Genomic DNA, 22,083 nt, shown 5'->3' on the forward strand with positions numbered 1-22,083 from the left:
GTGATACATGAACATGTAATCTGCTTACATCAATATAGTCAATACTGCAACGAATGTTATTCTTGCAATTCGGTTGGAAGACATGCGGTTCATTTTAGAGCTTGTTTTTATTGGTTTGATATTGGTTTTATACAGGTGAGTTGTTTTCGTATACTTTTCTTACATTTATTAAACCACTAAAATGGATAACCCTCAATTATTTTTTTTATTTTTTTACTCTTTATTCTTCCTTTTCAACTTTACACATCGTTGTCAATATAATGGACTTTATGCGACTGCCATACAAGTAAAAGACAAGAATACAAAAATTATCATAGAATAATAAAACAATGACGTGATGTAAAGAGCCATGCCATTTGTATCAAAGTAACACAACATTTGTTATTTTCGTCTTTTACTTCTGTGAGCTAAAGTTTCCCACCCAACTTCCGCATACAGATTTTCAAAGTTATTGGTAAATATAGGCAAATCAGTAACTATTTTAGTTTTCCTCTTATAGTGAATTGTTTTCCTCAGGTCTAGTCTGTAACCCGGAAATCGATTTAAGACTTTTGAACACCGGTATAGTTCTGTTGCCTTTCTTTATCTAGCAGTTTCAAGCTGCAGAATTTCAATTTTATAAGCATATAAGCATATCTTATCCCACAATTATCCCACACCTCAGATGCATATTCAAAAATCTGTCTCATAATAATTAAAAGAGCCATCTTCTTGACCATTCGTTCAGCTCGGGTCACCATGTTTATCATTTTTTTTATATGTTCTTCGTCGTGCCCTGAGTAAATAAACTAAACTATCACACCTGCAACTAATGTACTATTGTGAAATCAGCAATTTTAGTTGAAAGAGATGTACACCCTTTTGGCTGAATGAGAATGATTTCATACATCAAAAAGCCCAGTATGATAATATTATATGAGTAAATGTTAGTATTCATGTCCGTTGGAAATATTTTTTATTCAAAATTGGAGTTCTGCTTGAATATATGTCAATGACGATCTTTCGTATAAATTTTATATAAAGTAACATTCAGCGTTAACACAAATTAATAAGTTAAAATGTTATATATTGAGAAACATAAGCCTTGCCAATTTTACTGAACCAGATTTCGATATTAAATGTGCAACTTCATCCAGATGTTGTCAGCTGTTACATATGATGATATTCTTGCGTGTCTACATATTCAGATTATATTACATTTTGCCATTTATTTTTTTTCTCCAAAAAATGAAACATCTTTTACGATAAAATGTTGAAATTGTTGCGTAATTTATTTTAATAATAATAATTATAATAATAATACTAAAATTGAGATCACACTTGCATGAATATTGCAGATAAAAAGATTAAAAGAAAGATCGATCGATTATTTTTTAACTAATCTTCAACATGATTTTTTACAAAACTTCACTATGATTTTTTTTTTAAATGCATAATATATTGAAACATGTGAAATATTGGCTCACTAAATATATTTTCTAACTCTCTGGAGTGTTGTGCACACGAACAACTTGAGTAACTCTCCATAGGCTTGAACAGGCATATAGGGGTTAAAAGTTTTACAGGTGCTCAATCCCCTAACCTTTCACAGTTCGACAGTTGAAACAATTACTATAAACATTAATGAAAAAACTTGTTTTTTTTTTTTATAAGTGAAAAAAAATTATTGCATAAAAAGTAGTTTTTGTATTCAACGTCATCTTTACGCTGCATGTAAAAATCAATATTTACAAGGTTAAATATTTTTAATTAAAGTCATATGAAACCTCAAATTAAAACAAAATGGTGCATATGTTTTTATAACAAAATGTATAGTTTGGAAACAATTTGACGACATATTTTCCTATGTAAAGATGTGTTTTTGTTCATGAGCTAGTCGCAATCCCAACACTAATATATATAGTGGAGGCCTATATCGTTCCAGAATAATTGATCTCTTACAACAGCGTTGCACGTTCCGAAACTATTCGGGTGTTGATAGGAAATATACATCAAATATAAAAATTTTGCATCTATCCCCCATAAAAATTTGGGAAGAGAATACTTTTCAAAATCCTTTCAATTTGACGATACTATTTGTTCATTAGTCCTGATATTATATGGATTCTATTTGCGCAAATAGACGACACCAAAACCTGCTTCACTTTATCTATTTGTTTAATGTCGACAACAATGTGAGCAACATTATTCTCATATTCCTTATTTTAGTGAAGGACGATGTACGAGGGTTAGTTATACCTGTTACAGACCACACAAACAGAGAATAATACAATATCGTCCATGTAGTTGGCTTTGGCGAAACAGATGTCAGGGACATGTGACGTAAGTATGAAGTACAACATGCATTTTAATTCTTCAAATCTATATACTTAGAAATTCAATACGGCAAATACAAAATATATACCAAAAATAAAGGCAACAGTAGTATACCACTGTTCAAAACTCATAAATCTATGGACAAAAAACAAAATCGGGGTAACAAACTAAAACTGAGGGAAACACATTAAATATTAGGGGAGAACAACGACACAACATTAAAATGTAACACACACAGCAACGAACTAAGCATTAAACAACATCCGATGATAATAACCAATATAACATCAAAAGCAAATACATGAATTTGGGATAGAAAAAACACGTTCTCATCTAAAATTAGAAATTCTCATATGCCACTTAACTTATTTTTGTGTGAAAAGGCTACAACATTTGGGATTATTGATATATTTCGCGTTAAAAACTCACTGTATAGCATTAACAATATTTGTTTGTCATCTTTTGGCAAGATTTGTGATCTTTCTTTGTAAATGCGAACCAAAATTTCATCATTTTATCATAAACCTTTTTCATAGGATGCTAGAATGAACTATTTTAACACCAAGGAAATAGTTCAAGTAAATAAACCTTAAAAAGATACTCATTCTGCATTTTTGTTATACTTTTATGTCATTTTAGAAATATATACATAACGTAGCATTTACCCATCTTTATTTCAGATGTTTCAATAAAAAGTATGCTAAATTAAGTCTTTTTTCTCTTACTTGTATTCGTCAGGTCTGTATGCCTGCATACAACTCGGGTGTATGCTAAAACCTCACTGTATGTGTATACTAGAATTTGTCAGGTCTGTATGCCAGCATACCGACCTGGTTAATGCTAAACTCTCACTCTATGCATATAAACGTATTTTTCAGGTCTGTATGCTAGCATACCAACCTGGTTAATGCCAAACTCTCACTCTATGCATATACCAGCATTTTTCATGTCTGTATGCTAGCATACCGACCTGGTTAATGCTAAACTCTCACTCTATGAACATCCTAGTATTTGTCAGGTCTGTATGCTAGCATACCGACCTGGTGTATGTTAAACTCTCACTCTATGCATATATACTAGTATTTGTCAGGTCTGTATGCTAGCATACCGACCTGGTGTATGTTAAACTCTCACTCTATCCATATACTAGTATTTTTCAGGTATGTTTGCTAGCATACCGACCTGGTTAATGCTAAACTTTCACTCTATGCATATACTAGCATTTTTCAGGTCGGTATGCTAGCATACCGACCTGCTTAATGCAAAACTCTCACTCTAAGCACATCCAAGTATTTGTCAGGTCTGTATGCTAGCATACCGACCTGGTGTATGTTGAACTCTAACTTTCTGCGTATATAAGTATTTGTCAGGTCTGTATTCCTGCATACAAATCTTGTGTATTTAGAACCTTTAATATATTTATTTTGGCATAGTTAAGGTCTGTATGCCTGTATACGAACCTGGGATATGTAAACCAATTTATTTTTGTGTTTTTTTTCTGCTAGGTACTTGTATGCCTGCATGGATTCTAAAATTTTATTCTGGATTCATGTTTGTATTGGCAAGTCTGTATGCCTGAATGCTAAGTATTTACTGAGTAGTAACATTTCTTATTTAATTATGTTTGCATACCTCCCTTAGAAAATAAGGAGATGTGTGCGATTGTGAAATGAAAAGGTCGAATTACATGGATGTAAGGAATTACTTATGTATAGCCTTCAACTTCATTTGAATTTGAAAGAAAGCTCTTAATTCTTAACTGCAACACTCAGGGGTTTATTCCCGTATACTAACCCGCTTTTCAATAAACTCTTGTAAAACAATGGAGTTTATGGATTTGATTGTCGGCATACCAACATATAATCCTATACACATTGGAACATAAAAGTTTGCATATGTGTTTGACATTTTCAGTTCACGGTATTCTTGCATACAACACTGGTGTACGGTGAAAGCTTATTTTTCTTGCATGGATACATACAAGCTTTTATTGGTTGCTTGTATACCAATCTATGTTTTATTGAATTGCAGTTTTACATACATTCTAGTATTGTCAAACCAAGCTGGTGTTCAGTAAGCTTGTGTTATTGTGTATGGTTTGCCCCAGTCTTAAATGTCTGCATATTTGGTGGCACTTATTAGATATTACGCAAGCTGAATGGTTTGCATTCTAACCAGCCTTATATTGTATTCATATTTTGAATTGCAAAACTATCATTTTTCATCATTCTCTAAGTTATAGACTTCAAGAGGGGCGAAAGATACCAGAGGAACAGTCAAACTCATAAATCGAAAATAAACTGACAACACCATGACATGAAATATACAAATTAAAGTACACAAGAAACAGCATAGAAAACAAACACAGTCTGAGCAACACGAACCCTAACCAAAAACTGGGGATGATCTCATGTGCTCCAGAAGGGTACGCAGATACTGCTCCAAATGTCCAACAGTGGCACCGTCGGGTTGCTCATGTTTTTACAAACCCGATAACTAGCTTTATACAGTAAGTCAAATTCATGAAAAGAGAAGGGCATTGTAGTTATGACGTGAGAAACATATATCCGATATCATCTGTGAAACGGTTATTCCATAACGGTCAACCAACTATATACTATGGTAACAATTGTGTATACACTGGAGTTGTAAAAACAAATCCTTCAACTAGGAAAGCCAAAGAATTGATGCCTTTTCAAGTGAAGCCATGCATACATTATTAGCAGGAACAGCAAAAAGACTGGTGTTGTTCATTGGTGTCATAGTTTTCTAGGAAGGCATTGGTTTAACCTATCCAGTCACTAAGAAGTGTTACAATTAAATTCATAAGCAACACATAAATAGTTACATGAAAGGTATAGCCAATGTTTGAAAAATGCTGAAACGAGAAATGGAAACTACATATTATATACATATGCGAGTAAATATTTTACACTTCACAAATTTAACATTGATGTGGCGTGGTCAACTACATCAAAGATTTGATGGTCAATTATACTTAATTTGTTGAATGATCTTTCATCTTGATTATTAAATGTGACAGTTTGCATGTACGGTACATTAGTTGCACAGTAGAATTGTAATAACATTTGGACGTTTATCAAAGCAAGGTTTATTGTAATTTAAGGACAGTGGTTCATAGCACGATTTTGTAAGAAACTTTTTGCATTGATCACTTATATTGGTGTAGTAGCTTGAAGTATCAATTAAGTTGCGATATAGATTATAATGAAGTAACATGTTGTTTTATAGAGTTGGAACTAAGTAACGTTTTGTATTGGAATTTATAACTGTGAACCTGGGCTGTGAACCTGTTAAATATATCGTATATACATGTACATGTGATTAAACATGTGAACATTAAACAGACTTCGTTACTAGTATATAGACGGTAGTGTGTCTATATATATATATATTTGGTGAAATATTTAATAGCTATTTCCTTATGTAAACGGGCAAGAAGGATTAGATCCCAGATACATATATCCAAAATAATGACTGTCCAAAATACACAGAACAAAGACCCGTTTAGCGTTACATTTATATCACAATTACTGATTTTAAAGTTTATATGAACTAAGGGTTCTTTATAGTGGTTGAATTGAACTCGTTCCCTTGAAAAACAAATTGTCGCCATGCATGTGATTGATTGAAGATCAATGAAATATGTCATTTCCTTAGTAACATTCATTTTTCCAATTTGAACACTCTTGACAAATAGACAAGATGCAAATTATTGCAAGAACATAGTCAGTGATTTATTTAAGTACTTCATCTTGACAGTCGCTGCATGATTTTCAAAAAAAAAATAACTTACAAGGCCAAGACGACACCCTACTGACGAAGTAGTTGTCTTAAAAGTTTACATTACAGCAATTTTGCGCCTGTCCTAACTTGTAGCAAGGAACCTCTGGCCTTTTTTTTTTCTTATAATGAATTTTGCGCAATAATTGCATGCTTTGTAAATGACACAAAAATGGAAACAAACTACAAAACCTGCAAGACACAGACATTAATATACTTAATTTTTTTCAAATTGTCGAGTAAAAAATGCTGCTTTTCAGAAACGATCTTTAGTGCAAGGAAACGCGCAGAATGCAGGATTTTAACGCTATGAACCCCAGAGCTTCTGGGGGCCTTGAGTGGCCCCCATACCATCTGCCGTAAGACGCTGGCGGAACACTTCCGTGTCCCTATGTCTAAAATATTTGCAGGATTTTGCACCATTCATTTCATACCCTCCAAAAAAAAAATTCGCCTCGCTTCTCTCGGCTCAATTTTTTTGCCTCACTGAAATAAGATGCCTAGTTACGGCCTTGAATTTGCCAAAAAACGTACCATTACTTATGGGCCTGCTACGCCTATGTATTAGTGAAATAAAGTATCTGAAATATCTTAAAAAAGATCTTCATAAATTACCCTGTTACAGTATTGATTTAAACAGTCTAGTGGCGGATTAATATATTTTCATAAAGGGGGAGGGGGTTCCAGCCAAGGTTCAGTAATTCCTATATAATCAACCAAATTTTTCCCACAAAAGGGGGACAGGTACCTTTTGTATCCGCCTATGGGACCCAACATGAAAAATAAGAAATAATAATGTATAAAAATAACCACAACGGTTAAATGAAATCGTGAAAAATGTACAAAAACAGCTAGGTTTACTTACCATAAATATATCCGACATTCTGTTTTGCTTCTGGTTTATTCAAATCAAGATAATAGAGCGTATTTTTGTCCATTTTCTTCTCCGTGAGGGTAACTCCTTCATTGATCATTCAAATTGTTTACATTTATAAATGACGTCATCTAGATGGAGTGCGTGACTCCGCAGATAAATAGTCCTTTTTCTTTGACTTTTTAATAATTACCAATACCAAGTATAAACAAAACCGGTTGTTTTGTAATCAATTGCTATTATTCTAACATCAGTACTGCTAAGTAACTTGTGTAAGTCAAGGCTATCCGTCCAAATCCCTCCGCCTCACGTCAGAAGGTCCCTGACGTCATATAAATTTTTGTCAACAACTTCGAAATTTTAATTTGCAAACAAAACAGATAACTGCTAGGTCAATAAATCGATCATAGTCATGGAACTTAAGAATTGGTTTTCATTTATAGATTTACAACAGTGAACGCTTTACCGGTTTGCCTTGCAAATTAACCGGCGCTTTTCTGTTTACCAACGGGAGAAAATAAAAAGGTCAGTGGTAGCCTAGTTTAAAAAAAACAAACTTGAAATCGGCAATAAAGTAAAACCACAACTATACTGACGTAAAGGATTTTTTTAAACACCCAGGTTCGTATGCTATCATACAGACCTGTGAAATACAACATCTGATTCAATATTTGCTGTTCTGCATACACCAGGTGCGTATGCTAGCATACATACCTGAGAAATACAATGTATTAATTAAATGTAGACATTAGCATACACCAGGTACGTATGCTAGCATACAGGCCTGAGAAATGCAAGTTAATTTATTACAATTCAGTTCAGCATACACCAGGTGTTAATATGCCAGATTCACGATTTCCAAGTGCTCGATAAAATAAAAATGTGTTTTTTCCTTTATTTTTCTCTTTTTGCATAAGTTTGTCTTATGAGCAATAATTCGACCTATTTGAGTACGAATTATGACAAATTACCGTTAATGAGAATTTCTAATTTTAGATGAGAACGTGTTAAAAGTACCGTGACACGTCTTATAGTAGTGTGAATTCACACTCAAAAATAGGAGAAAACAAACGACACAACGAAAACACAACGTAAAAATGTTACACACACAGAAACGAACTATGATATAACAATGGCCATTTTCCTGACTTGGTACAGGACATTTTTAAAGAAAAAAAATGATGGGTTGAACCTGGTTTTGTGGCATGCCAAAACTCGCACTTTGATGGCATTGTTTAATATAACATTAAAATGACAACATAATAAAACAGGACTACAATACAAATAAATAGCAGAACGTATTAGGCATAGGAACAGATGAATAATAGATAAGAAAAGGCATCAGGTTTAAAATTCATTACGTCAAAAACGCGCCTCGTCCAAACAAGATCATTATTAAATTTAATTGGGTATATTTGTCCTATTGAGATATTCAAATATTAAACAATACTAAACATTTGCTAAAGGCATATCAGTTTTACGCACGAATCGTAGACATATTCAAAACCAGTTACTCTTACATTTTCATTAAAAAACTCAAACATTCCAGGTTTATTCTTGCTACTGCATCATTTCAAAATCCAGTAAATGATATGGGACGCTGGAAATAAAAATACAGGAAAGAAAATTACAATGACAAAAATAAAAGGAAGTAAATTTAATATAGAACTTTTATCTATATATGGGTAGCCACAAATATATGTATTATATGACTCTAATGTACAGAAAAGGTCACAAGGAAATTAATCGAAATTATGTGTAGTTAATTATAGCCTTCGCTTGTTTATTGATCTTTGCCAAAGAATGTTGTGTCTTTGACACATTCCATGTTTTCATTTTAATTTTATTCATATCAAATTGTATAAATGTTGAGAACATTTCAACATTGTACATATTGGAATAAAGAGCTGTGGTATTTTATTATGTTTGTTTTTATTGTAAATGAAAAACAAATATACAAGATTAAAAACTAATTTGTCCCCATAAAAACGTCAAAATTGCATTACAATTCATCGTACGTTTATCAACTAATTGGGTTCAATTTACTATACATTTTCTATCAATTGTCAAATGTCAGAACAGATTAAACACCTAAAACCTTAAAGTAATATTTGTAATGGTTGCTGTCATTTCCTTTAAAAGTTCTAAATAATATTAAAACAAGAGAAAGAATGCATTTTTTTAATTAACATTTGTACAAAAATGGGCATTATTAATTCATTTCCTAAGACTCCTCCACAGGCATAGATTACTTAGCTGTATTTGGCAAAACGTTAAGGAATTTTGGTCCTAAATGCTATTCAACTTCGTACTTTATTTGGCATTTTTATTTTTTTGGATTCGAGCGTCACTGATGAGTCTTTTGTAGACGAAACGCGCGTCTGGCGTATATACTAAATCTAGTCCTGGCATCTATGATGAGTTTATTTACCAACCAAATCTGAGACTTTTCTCCCGGTTATTTTTAAAAGTAAGAAATCCATGTGGGTATAGGAGAAATGCTGAAACATGGGATTGACTCAGATTAGGTTTAACCAACATAAAGCAAATAAATTGCAGGTAAATATTAATGAAATAAGAAGTTCTCTTACCATGTGCAATCTGATACTACTACTAAAATAATATGTGACAAATCATTAACCCGAATGCATGTTCTTGTCTTATTATTTGAGGTTTGTGTGTGTTTCTCCAACAATAATGAAGTTATATAACATTTAATGACGTAAGGAATAAAGTAGAAAAAACAAATTTGCTGTTGGAAAACCTGAATATTACTAATCTCCCTTTTCAATTCTTACCTTTTCATTTAATACTTTTCCGTTTAAAAAGATGCTTACTGTGTTGAATCAATTAACCATATTTCTTCTTTCACTTTCGTAATGCAACAACCCGTTTTGTTTATAATTTGTTTGTTACGTATAATTCACACTAGATGTATTTCTTCAAACCTGGTATACGTTTATCACTTATTATATAAAACCTTCTTTATTACTTTTCATTAAAAACTTTCTTTATGACTTTTATCTAAACTCTGATTATGAAAGAATCCGTGATATCATTCTGAGAAAAAACTATTCGTTTTTTCATATCTGCATGACAATATGAGTGCTCTCTTTATACAGTGAACCAGTTTCTTTTTCTTGTTTAATGTTTATTGTGTAATTATTGAATTATTGAAAAATAATTTTAATAAATTGAGGTTTGCGTGTGTTTCTCCTATAATAATGAAGTTAAATAACATTTAATGACGTAAGGAATAAAGTAGAAAAAAGCAATGTGAATTAAAAAAATAAATTAGTCATAATTGATGAATAAAAAAGGATTGTTTGAGTTTTATTGAAAAAAGATTTTTTTTTATAATAGACGAAAAATTTGTAAGTACTTAGACACTCCCATAATTTTCCCCAAATATAAATTGCGGGTAAAATATTTATTCGTTTTATTCAAGTTGATGATAGTGTCATCTAAAATGCAAAATATATCAAATTATCTTAAATCATTATCTATAACAGAAATTAATATTTCTCGAATGTTAGTTTTAAAACTACTTGATCACATGAGATAACCCCGGTTTTTGTTATCTCCGTTTTACACAGCCTAATGTTTTCTATGTTGTGTTTTGTGTACTATTGTTAGTCTTTTTGCCATGACATCGTCCTTTTGTTTTTGAATTGAAAGTCTGAATATTGAGAAAAATCAGACGTTATTCATACTTCAATATGTGTACTGCCCTCTACACTGTCGTATTTGATTTGTCCTCCTTACTATTTAGATTAGTCTGACGAGTCTTGTGTAGACGAAGTGTTCATACGTTGCGAACTAAATTTTTAGCCAAGATTCTTTGATAAGATTATTATTACAAAATTCAGAAAATTGAAGCAATTCAGCCCAAGATCCATTAGTTCAAAATCTTGTGACCTTATAGTGTAAATTACGGTCGAATGGGTAACATTTTCGATTTTGGCGTACTCTAGACTTTTACGTTTTTTGGTGAGTGTGGATTGGCATGACAAGCATGCATGTAAAGAAAGAAGCATTTATCCTATCGACATTCCAGGACTCATTCAGTTTGGAGTTGATGCGATACCAACAGTTTTTTATATCTTGATTTATATGTTGTACATGAATTAATTAGTTAATTAACCATATAACTTCAATTCATCCTGTAATGTTTATACCTTGTGAGGGGACTATGTCAGTATTTTTCCTTATTACTTTGTTTAACAACTTTTAGGTAAGAATACAGATCTGCTAGTGAAATTGCATTAATTGAAATAAGAATAAGAAAGTAATCTAAAATATAAGAATAAGAAGTTGGCAGCAGAAAAATGAACTTATAAGCATCTAATAGAATATATTTTGATTTTTAATGTAGAGCAAATTCCAAGAAAACAAACTTGATACGAACGTTTTTTTTCTCTAGTTGCAGGGTATATTTGAAATAAAAACTAGATGATTATATTAGAGGTATTCTTGTTGTGTTAAATGAGTTTTATTATTGATTCTGTTAGATATAAATACAGTACAACTTGATTAATAAGGACAATCGGAATATAATTTTTTATTCGTGTTTTGCCAGTCATAAACCATTAGCTAGCACAATTTTTGTTAACATTGAATACATGTCATTTCATATTTCAGCTATATCAACAAATATGTCATGCGCACTTGCTACAAATTTAAATCGTGCCAAAGTCAGATGAAAAGGAGTCCAAGTAAGTTAAGGATGTATTATTTTGACGTTTCAGTCTAGTTGAAATCTCGTTCTGGAACTATTTCCAAAAAATGTAATACAAGTGAAAATATCAATAAAATTTGAAAATATTATAATCAAACATAACTCTGTGAAAAAATTGTGTAAACGTTACAATAAATAGTTTTTGAATAATCCAGTTTTCAAATTTTACGACCAATCAAATCAGTCTTTTTAGTCAAAATTTTGAGAAAATGGGTGAGGGGGTTATTTTACAAGAATCATGTACATCCCGTATTATTTTTGTCTTTTTAAATTTCTTAGATATGTATTTTTTCATTCATTTCTAACAAAACAGATAAAATAATATGTTTCATTCAGATAAATGCGGAAGAAAAGTTAAAGATCTTGCTTGCAATACTTTAAAGCTACATAAAGAAGGGATGATAACACTAGCGTCTGATCATTTTCTCGAGTGACTGACAATGCTTTTGCAGAAAAAAACATCCTTGACATGTGCAATGGATGGAAAGCTAAAAGATCATCGTAAGTAACGGGGTTTCATTGGTGGGGATTAAGATCCCTTGCATGTAAATTCTTTATTCTTTTAATTTTTCTTCGTCGCTCTTCCAAATATCTCAAATTTATAGTCCGTCCTTCTGTCTTTATTTCTTACTCTTATCCATAATATTTCTTCTAGCTTATAAGCATCATTTATACATTTTAGGCCTTTTGTCAAGTTAAAATTATTTCTGAATGATTGTCAGTTCAAATTTCCGACAGTGCAATACTAAAAGTATAAATTTGACTATGTTGTGAAAGATAGATACAAAAAAGATACACAGATTTTGTTAAAACTGTGGCCGTATATTTCTGATTAATAACAGGATGTATGATAAAATAAAAATTAAATACGATCAATGAAAACCCATTCATTTGAATAATCTTTTTGTTAAACATTGTCAATTTAAACACCATAGTAAAATCTTGAAAGTATTTTTTATCGATACCATGGAAGTATCATATTGGTATGTCAATATAATACTAGTACTTCAATGTCGATACTTACATTAATATTTTGAAAAATTTAAATTAAACCAAATATATATAACGATACATGTACAGTTATTAGTAATCATGATCTTACATCCTGTCCATACTGTTCACTAATATCTTTGCATTGCGTAATGTGTTTCAGACTGTTACACTAAACCCATTGGAAGCGACTTATTAATACTTAATGTGTAAGAGAACGTGGATCATTACTCAATTGAAATTGGCTTTGAACTAACTTTCAGTTACAACGAGGACTCTTATATCTGACTATACAGTATTGATTTTTTTTTTAAAGTTGAAGGTCAACTATATAAAGGGATAGTTGTATAATTGACTATCATACCTTTCATGGATTCGAGCGTCACTGATGAGTCTTTTGAAAACGAAACGCGCGTCTGGCGTAAATACAAAATTTAATCCTAGTATCTATGATGAGTTAATTTATATAAGAATCTGCAAAGATTGAAGACTTATAACCCTTTACAACATGCATAAAATTAGATTTATAAAAAAAAAGTTATACATTTTCAAAAGCTTAAGGTTAAGTGTATCGTCAAGGGTATCTGACAAAATTAATAATGTGTGTACGTGAACAATGGATTGACTTTTCGTTTTCTAGTTCATTTTCATGAAATAATAGTTTTACTCTCAAATTCCACTTTAAATTTTTTCGGAAAATCAAAGAAAAAAAAAAACAAGGAAGAAATACACTTAACACACGCGTTATCTGCTGTGGTGACTCATTACAAACTTATGTTACATTGTACTTGCCCATTCTATTTGATATTTAGAACTACGGATTGTGAATTTGTAGTGATATTGTATCAACATCTAGCCTTTAAATTGATATGTTGAATTAATGGAATATGAAACGAGATTATTATTTGTATAATAATCTTTAAAGTTTTTTATTTATTCGAGCTCTCTGAACGTAAATGATGATTTTTCCCTTTGCGATAAGAATGTTGCCCTTATTGCACATACTTAATTCTACTGGCTTTTCTTAATATCTCGTAGTTCCATACTATAATTTCACTTTTTGAGTATAAACAAGTTTATACATTAACTTCTAAATTGAAGGCCAAAGAAAACAAGTTAAATATACAAACTTGGATATATTTACTTTCTGTTATCAAGAAGTTTATTTCTTTTGTTTAATACCAATTGGATATCCACCTTAATGTGTTATATTTCTCTTTCCTCTCAGGTTAGGCGAATTACCAAAACAATTTGTAGTCCATTTGAAATTTTGCTATATACCTACATTATATCTCGCAATGTTATGTAACACATATGTTGATCTGTACCGTTGATGAATAAATGTTAGTGTAAATGACATTGTTGGTCAAACTATTCGAAATTTGTTTTATATGTTCTATTTCGTTGCTCCTAATTGTTTGTTGATATCACCATTCATCTATGATCTTCAAGGCCCATTACTAGTGTTATCGACATCAAGCAAAGACAGCCTAACCTAGAGACCGGTTGAAACTTCTAGTGAGGTGTTAGATTTAAATTGCCCTATGTTAAATATGAAGAACAGCAATACAAGTGCTGTTCCTTTGCTTTTGATTTTGTCAAACTCGTGTGATGAAGTGATACAATTATCCCTTCTTTTCCATTGCATCGTACTACAATAGTTATCAAAGGTACCAGGATTACAAACGTTTTTCTAATCTTACATATCAAAATCATAATACATGGATAATTTTGATCACAGTTACATGTTTATTTTGATAGTTGTGTACTTTTTCAAATCATGCGTATAAGTTTGAAGAAGAAAGCAGAAATGATTTTTTTTGGCATTTGTAGCTATGATTGTCATAATGGACATTGGTCACCTGGTGGGTCTGTTTGCCTTCATCTAAATCTGCTGAAATATATGTATGTCATAGGAAGTAGAGGAAATGTTAAAGTGAGTATTAAACAAAAGAAAATATTCGATAAACGTCAATGATTCAGCTTTATATCAACAACAAAAAAACAAAAAAACAAATGCGTCTTTTTGTGGATTATTACACTTCCCCTACATAGAAGTTGATATACTGGTTTACGTATATCTGTGTTCCGTCCATCCGTCCGTCCAATAAAATAAGTTTTTATCCGTCCTTCCCATAAAACCTGGTTTAATCTTTTATCTTCAGGAAATGAAAACCAGAGCTTCTTATGGAACGTAACTGCTGTTTTATGTGTTTTTTGGTATTACGATATGTGGTTTAATGATTACTTGATGATATTTTGTCCTTACGTAATATGGTTTTGCCATTACATAAAGGTGTGTTGGTAAATCTTAATATGACTTTGTCATTACTTAATATGGTTTTCTCATTACTTGATATGGTTTTGTCATTACTTAAAATGGATTTGGCATTACTTAATATGGTTTTGTCATTACTTAATATGGTTTTGTCAAAACTTATTATGGTTTCAACATTATTTAATGTGCTTGTGTCATTAGGTAATGTGGTTTTAACAATACTTGATGTGTATGTGGGTCAACATTATCAGTGCAGTTGTTTCTTATCACATGATGTGGTTTTGTTATATATTACTGGTGATTTGTTAATTTGTTATATGTCTTTAACATTACATAATATTTTTTTCAAATTTTGACGATTTCTTACTTTTTAATCTGGTCCTGTCATTCATTGATATGGTTATCACATTACTTGATGAGGTAAAAAGTAAAGTCACAAAAATACTGAACTTACAGGAAAATCAATTCGGAAAGTTCATAATCACATGGCAAAATCAAATAACAAAACGCATCAAAAACGAATGGACAAGAACTGTCATATTCCTGACTTGGTACAGGCATTTTCAAATGTAGAAAAGGGTGAATTAAACCTGGTTTTATAGCGCCAACCCTCTCACTTTGATTACAGTCTCATCAAATTCCGTTATATTTACATTGATGCGTTAACTAAACAGACACACTAAATAAAATAGTCAAAATATCGGTACATCAGTCATCATCGTATAACAATTTTAAAAGGAACAATTTAACAGAACACAAAAAAATCTATCTGCAAACACATTCATTGATTTGTGTGTCTGACGTCAGAAAATGTTATACGTCACATAGATTTATCGTTCAATGTGCCTACAAACAATTTTAAAATTAACATAGGCAATGTAAGCATACAGGATTAAAAAAATCAAAAGTATGTAAGAATAAATTTCAGAAATAGACCCGAGATGTAAAATAGTCCAAAATTTAGATATATAATTTATAAGAATCCACAAATAGTTAATTCTACTACGCGATTGAATGATTTTGACGTTTGTGGTTCAACGTATTTTGTAATTCATAATAGGAATATATCATAATGACATAAAATAGAACAATATCATACTGACGGGATCTTTTAAAGTACAGAGTCACGTTATAAGAACCAAAGAAATACAAAAAGTGGCATATACAAAACAAACCACCAAAAAATGAAAGACAATACAAACACATTGACGAGATGTATAAGTGCCGAGCCACGTCAAACGGATATCACATAAAACTATTCAACAGTAAAAGTAATATTATTATTAGAACACAGGCAAATGAAAGAGCTGTAAAACATGTTGTTAAGATGATAAACAACATCAGTACGCAGAATCAATACATCAAGACCATCGTGTATTATTTGTGAAGTTGATACGGAATATTTATCAACAAGGTCTTGGTAGATCTACCTTCCGATGAACTTTTTTTAGAAAAAGGACGAGACGTTCTTTGACATACCCTTGGTTCATCAACTTTTTACTTAGACACTCAGACTCAGACAACGTGACCATTTTGGAAAAAAATTATCCTATTTTTAAACCGATATCCATATGTCGTTTGATTAATGTGTTTTGGATGAGTGTCGCTATTCATTGAGTTAAAGTTCACATTAAAGAGTTACAATATTTCGTACATAAGGGGAACATCCCCAAACCAAATCTGCTTTTGTTTCCTTTAGTACTAAAATGGTATTTACTTTTAAAAATTGTGACTTGGATGGAGAGTTGTTTTATTGATCAAATATTTCAGTTCATACGAGACAGTAACATGAGAGGTAATGACGTTGCTAATGCCCGTGTCACACTGTCCCGATTTTTACGCCGATGGCAACACGATTATGGAAATTTTCAAAATCGGGACTGATCGTATCCAGATCGGGCTATTCGTAGTGCCATCTTTAACCATCGTAGAACCATCGCCCACTTTTTCTAGCCTTCGGGGACAACTTCGGGGTGGGTTCTAAATTTTTTAACATGTTAAAAAATCCCCGAAGTTGCGTCCGATGTTGAGGGTTCGTATTGAGTTCGTATCACCATCCTCACCATCGTAATGTCACCGGGAATGCATCTTTGAACATCGTATTGCATTCGTGTTTCCATCGTTTCCATCGGGCAGTTTTGACATTACGATGTCTACACGAATGAATCACGAAGCTACCCGAAGGTCTTACGATGGCAACACGACTTCGTAAAGACCTCGTAATCCCGTCGTGTTGCCATCGAATAAAAGTACGAAGGCGACAAGATGGAACTACGACGGCAATAAATCCAGCTAAATGTAAGTTAATTTTCGCGCTGAAATACATTTAAAGTGCCTTGCGCGATATGCACTGGTCAGTCTAATACGACAGTTAAGAAAGACGTTCACAAAACATGGAGCTCATATCATATGATTCTATGAGAACAAGAAAGGCGACAGTGTTCTTTCTATTAATTCAAATGGAACAAGAAGAGCAGCTATTATAGGCGCAGGATTTACTTTTACAAGTAAAATATTATTTTTTGTCAATTTTTCATATTAAGTAACATAATAAAAATCATAAACGCGCCTCGTAAACCAACACTGCAGGTACACGTATATAGGGAAACCAACTTTTTCTTCATTATTCTGATTTTTTATGTATCGTCTGAGTTGTTGACACACGAATGTTTACTCAATAACCATTTTGTTTTCTATATGTCATATTTTGCCGCATTTGTTGCTTTCCCCACATTCTTCTTTTTGTCTATATTATTATGATATTCTCCTGGAAAGAGCTCTTTTTGATAAAAAGGGATCAACGAACCCATTACCTTACCACTAAGATAGATCAGTAAACATGGGCATAATTATGGGTGATTATTCAGACTAGTGCACACATTTTACATTTCAAACAAGGAAATGCCGAGCGTGGCATCTCCTCGTATGTAGCATATTGGGGACAAATATGGACACTATATTTGTATATGACACATGCAGAAAATGGTAAATTGAATATGCATATTTGATACATAAACTAGTTTTTTTAGAAATCAACCAAATCATTCAGTAACTGGAATATAATTTAAATGCATCGTAAGCTGTACACGACGTCTTTAAGACATCGTATGGCCATTGCGCCATCATCGTAATCCATCGTGTAGCCTTCGCCGTAATCCATCGTGTAGCCTTCGTGATCCATCGTGTAGGCTTCGGCTGAGATATGAAGCTTAAATACCCGTCTTCGGTTAACCTTCGTATGTCCATCTTTTGCTATCGTATATAATTTCGGCACCATCGTATAGACTTCGTTATTCATCGTACTTGCTTCGGTCCCTTTTTGGTATTTTAACGAGATCTGGACCAACTTCGTACGAACTTACAATTTTCGCATTCGGGTGTCCATCGTATATAAAAATCGGGACAGTGTGACGCGGGCATAACGAAAAATGTTATATTTACGACGTCAAACTGTGACACAGCGGTAAAAATGCATTTCGACTGTTTTTTTTAATGATTCCGACTTATATATCTTGAAAACGAGTTCATGAACCCCTCTTTTTTAAATGACATTAGGTTAGATTACGTATGAAGATTATATAAACCATTTTTTAATGAAAAAAAAAAATCCCTGATGATTTTTTTAAAAATTAAATTAATATACAGCACAAAAAGTCTTTTTTTTCTATTCCTGACTTTTTATTTATAAAATTTTACTATCTCCAAGGAATTGTAAAACAAATTTAAAATTTTACTTGTGTAAAATAGATTTTTTTAACAAAATCTGCTAGTATGTATCTCTTGAAGCAAAACACAAAATAGGTATGTGTATCCAAAGCCAAAGGCACGTCATGAAAGTTTTTTTTTGTTGTTGCTTGTTTGAACTGCTTAGGTCAACAAATGATTGTATGCAAGGTTTCGTCAAAAATTCACCGTGGGTTCAAACTGTATCGTTTGCCTTTAAATTAAGTTGAACAACCGGAAATGAGAGAATGGATGATTTATATACAAATTTCAGAACGTTCTCTGTCGGTTGTATGTGCTTTGTATACAAATCTGCATCTATTCAGAAAGAACTGATTTAGTTTTATTTTAAAAAAAAGAAGAGATTACGGCATCCTTTTATTTATTTTAAAGCTTCACGAGTCAAGGTTGTATGTCAAATTTAACCAAACCCATTGGCATTCATGAAAATGGCTCTCTAAAATATGGATTGGCAGATCACAAATAAAAAGGTGAATGTCTTGTCGAATGCAGTGAATATTTATAAAGAGAAGAAATTTTGTCTAAAAACAAGTTTGACGTTTTGGTTTAAAGATACTTACGTCCTTAATTATATAGAAACAACATCCAAGTCTGACTAAATTGTTCCGGTTTAAAATAATATTTGAGCTCATAAATAAATAATAAACTCTTATTAATTTGAAGGTGAATGAAATTGCTGGTGTGTGTCATACCACTTCTTAGTCTAAGCATTATAAATGAAGAGCTGCAGATATAAGTATCAGAGGTCAATACGGAACAAGAAATAAGGAATATATGAACTCGTGTAGGACATTTGGTGGAGTACCATTCGACGAAACATCTCACATTCACTGCCAAATGAACTAGAATAGAAATATATAAAATCTAATGTACTAACCGTTTATAAATGGGGTGTTAATACACATCTGTTTTAACGTAAACTATATGAACGACAAAGGGTTCAACAATTTTTTAGTTTAGTTATATGTTAATTGTGGAACAGGAAACATGAAATAAATGCATCTTACACTTCATCCTTAGAATTGTTATTGTTTTGTTTTATTATTTTGTTATTTTTTGTTTGTTTAATAAAATTGAGAATCGAAATGGGAATGTGTCAAAGAGACAACAACCCGACCATAGAACAGACAACACCAGAAGGTCACCAATACATCTTCAATGCTGCGAGAAATTCCCGCATTCGGAAAGGTCCTTCAGCTGGCCCATAAAAAAAATATATATACAAGTTCAGTGATAATGAACGCCATACTAAACTACAAATTATACACAAGAAACTAAAATTAAAAATAATACAAGACTAACAAAGGGGCTCCTGACTTGCGACAGGCGCAAAAATGCGGCGGGGTCAAACATGTTTATGAGATTTCAACCCTCCCCTTTACCTCTAGCTAATGTAGAAAAGTAAACTCATTACAATACGCACATTAAAATTCAGTTCAAGAAAAATCCGCTTCTGATGTATGAAAATGTAACAAAAGAAAATAAACAAAATTAAACTTGCCACAAACATTGTAAATGTTTAATGAAAGACATAAAATTGAGACATATATTTGTATGTCTGGACTTTTTTAATAAATTTGCAATGAAAACATTCGAGTTCTATTATATATGTTTGTGTAGCTCATAGACTCATTTGGTTTTTATACGCCCGTCAAAATTTTGACTGGACGTATTATGGTATACAAATGTCCGGTGTCCGTCCGTCCGGTGTAAACATGTCGCACCGTAACTTTAGAACGACTTATCTAAATTTCACGAAACTTAATATAGTTGTTTCTTATGATGGTCAAATGATCTGTATACTTTTTGGTGAAAATAAGATTTTGAGTTACGGCACTTTGTAACTAAAACAGTGGTGTGATTTTTTTTCACATGTCGCACAGTATCTCAAAAACGATTCTTGATTAATGCTTTAACTTTTAAACCCTTCTTAGTTATATTAATCTTAATATCTGTATACTTTTTGGTGATGATTCAAAATTTCATTTTTGAGTTATTGAGTATTTTGTAAAAAAGGTGGAGGTTTTTTTCATGTCGAGCCGTATCTCAAAAATGATTTACGATTATTGCTTAAAACTTTACACACTTCTTTGTTATATTAATCTAAAGATCTGTATACTTTTTGGTGATAGCTAAAAATTTTATTTTTTAATTATTGAGTATTTTGTCAAAAAAGGGATGTTTTTTTTTTCATGTCGCGGTATCTCAAAAACAATTTATGATTATTGCTTGAAACTGTACATACTTCTTTGTTATATTAATCTTAAGATCTGTATACTTTTTGATTTGATTAAAAAATTTATTTTGTGATATTAAGTTTTTTGTTAAAAAAAAAACAGGGGGGGGGGGGGGGGTTCACATGTCCCGCCGTGTCTCAAAAAAAAAAACGGTAATTGCTTGTAACTTTCTCAGAAACTCTTTATGATTATTGCATAAAACTTCCACACAAGACGTCGGGCGTATCATGCGCTGATCGCGCAGCTGTTTATTAATTTCTGTCTTTGTCGAAGCTAGGTTACGATAGGCTCGGTTTTACATATAATTATCATTCTCCTTTTGTATTTTAAATTATCCATGCCGGGAAAATTTCATGCAAAAAACCCAGTGCGTCTTTGACCAAAATCTCTTAAATGCACATTCTTTACGTTTAATACTGGTTTTCTGTAACTATTTTAACTCTTACATATACATGTAGGGAGTGTGAGACACTTGGTAATGGATTTTCTTCCAACTTCACACCCTTACTAAACTTAGAAACAAAGAGTAGCAAAACTTTGGTGCTATTCACATCGATTTCCATAGCAACCTCAGATCATTTTAACCCTTACTTCTTAACCATGATTTTAAGCTGCAAAATGCTTTTTTTCAACATTATTTTTCATATAAAATAAATCAGAAAAAAGGAATATTTTTTTATGATTTTATCAAATATGTACATTTTAATAATGTTATTTTATTATTTATATTTTTTTGCGATCAACTGAATTAAAGTCAAATTAAAGTCAACCATAGTCTTTTCTTAAGAAGCGACATGAAAAAATAATGGTGAATTTTATTCTCTACTTTTTGTGCCATTTTCACATTTCCTGAAGGATGTGAAATAAAATATTTATTACATTGGTTCGAATTAAATACATTTAATTTTCCAGTGAAATAAAACCCGATAATCGCAAATGTGAAATAAACGTGGTTGTATATTTCGAACACTGTAAGACAACGAAGTTATTATATCTACACAACTTTGATCGGGTTCTTCCTATATTTTACATTGGCAAAATGGATTCCAAAGATGTAACAGCATTGTGGACTATCGATATTTGGTTATATGAAGTAGCAGTG

The 22,083-nt window shown here is 31.8% G+C and overlaps 1 protein-coding gene across 1 annotated transcript; it reads left to right on the plus strand.

The window, feature by feature from the left end:
- LOC139482158 (uncharacterized) lies at positions 1-19,757 on the plus strand. Its single transcript, XM_071265860.1, has 6 exons — positions 1-135; positions 2,209-2,322; positions 11,636-11,709; positions 12,069-12,233; positions 14,556-14,658; positions 19,408-19,757. Exons 1-4 carry the CDS (start codon positions 83-85, stop codon positions 12,164-12,166), a joined length of 339 nt encoding a protein of 112 aa, XP_071121961.1. The 5' UTR covers positions 1-82; the 3' UTR covers positions 12,167-12,233; positions 14,556-14,658; positions 19,408-19,757.
- The last annotated feature ends 2,326 nt before the right edge of the window (positions 19,758-22,083 follow it).

Source organism: Mytilus edulis, chromosome 1, assembly GCF_963676685.1.
Source record: "Mytilus edulis chromosome 1, xbMytEdul2.2, whole genome shotgun sequence".
NCBI lineage: Eukaryota > Metazoa > Mollusca > Bivalvia > Mytilida > Mytilidae > Mytilus > Mytilus edulis.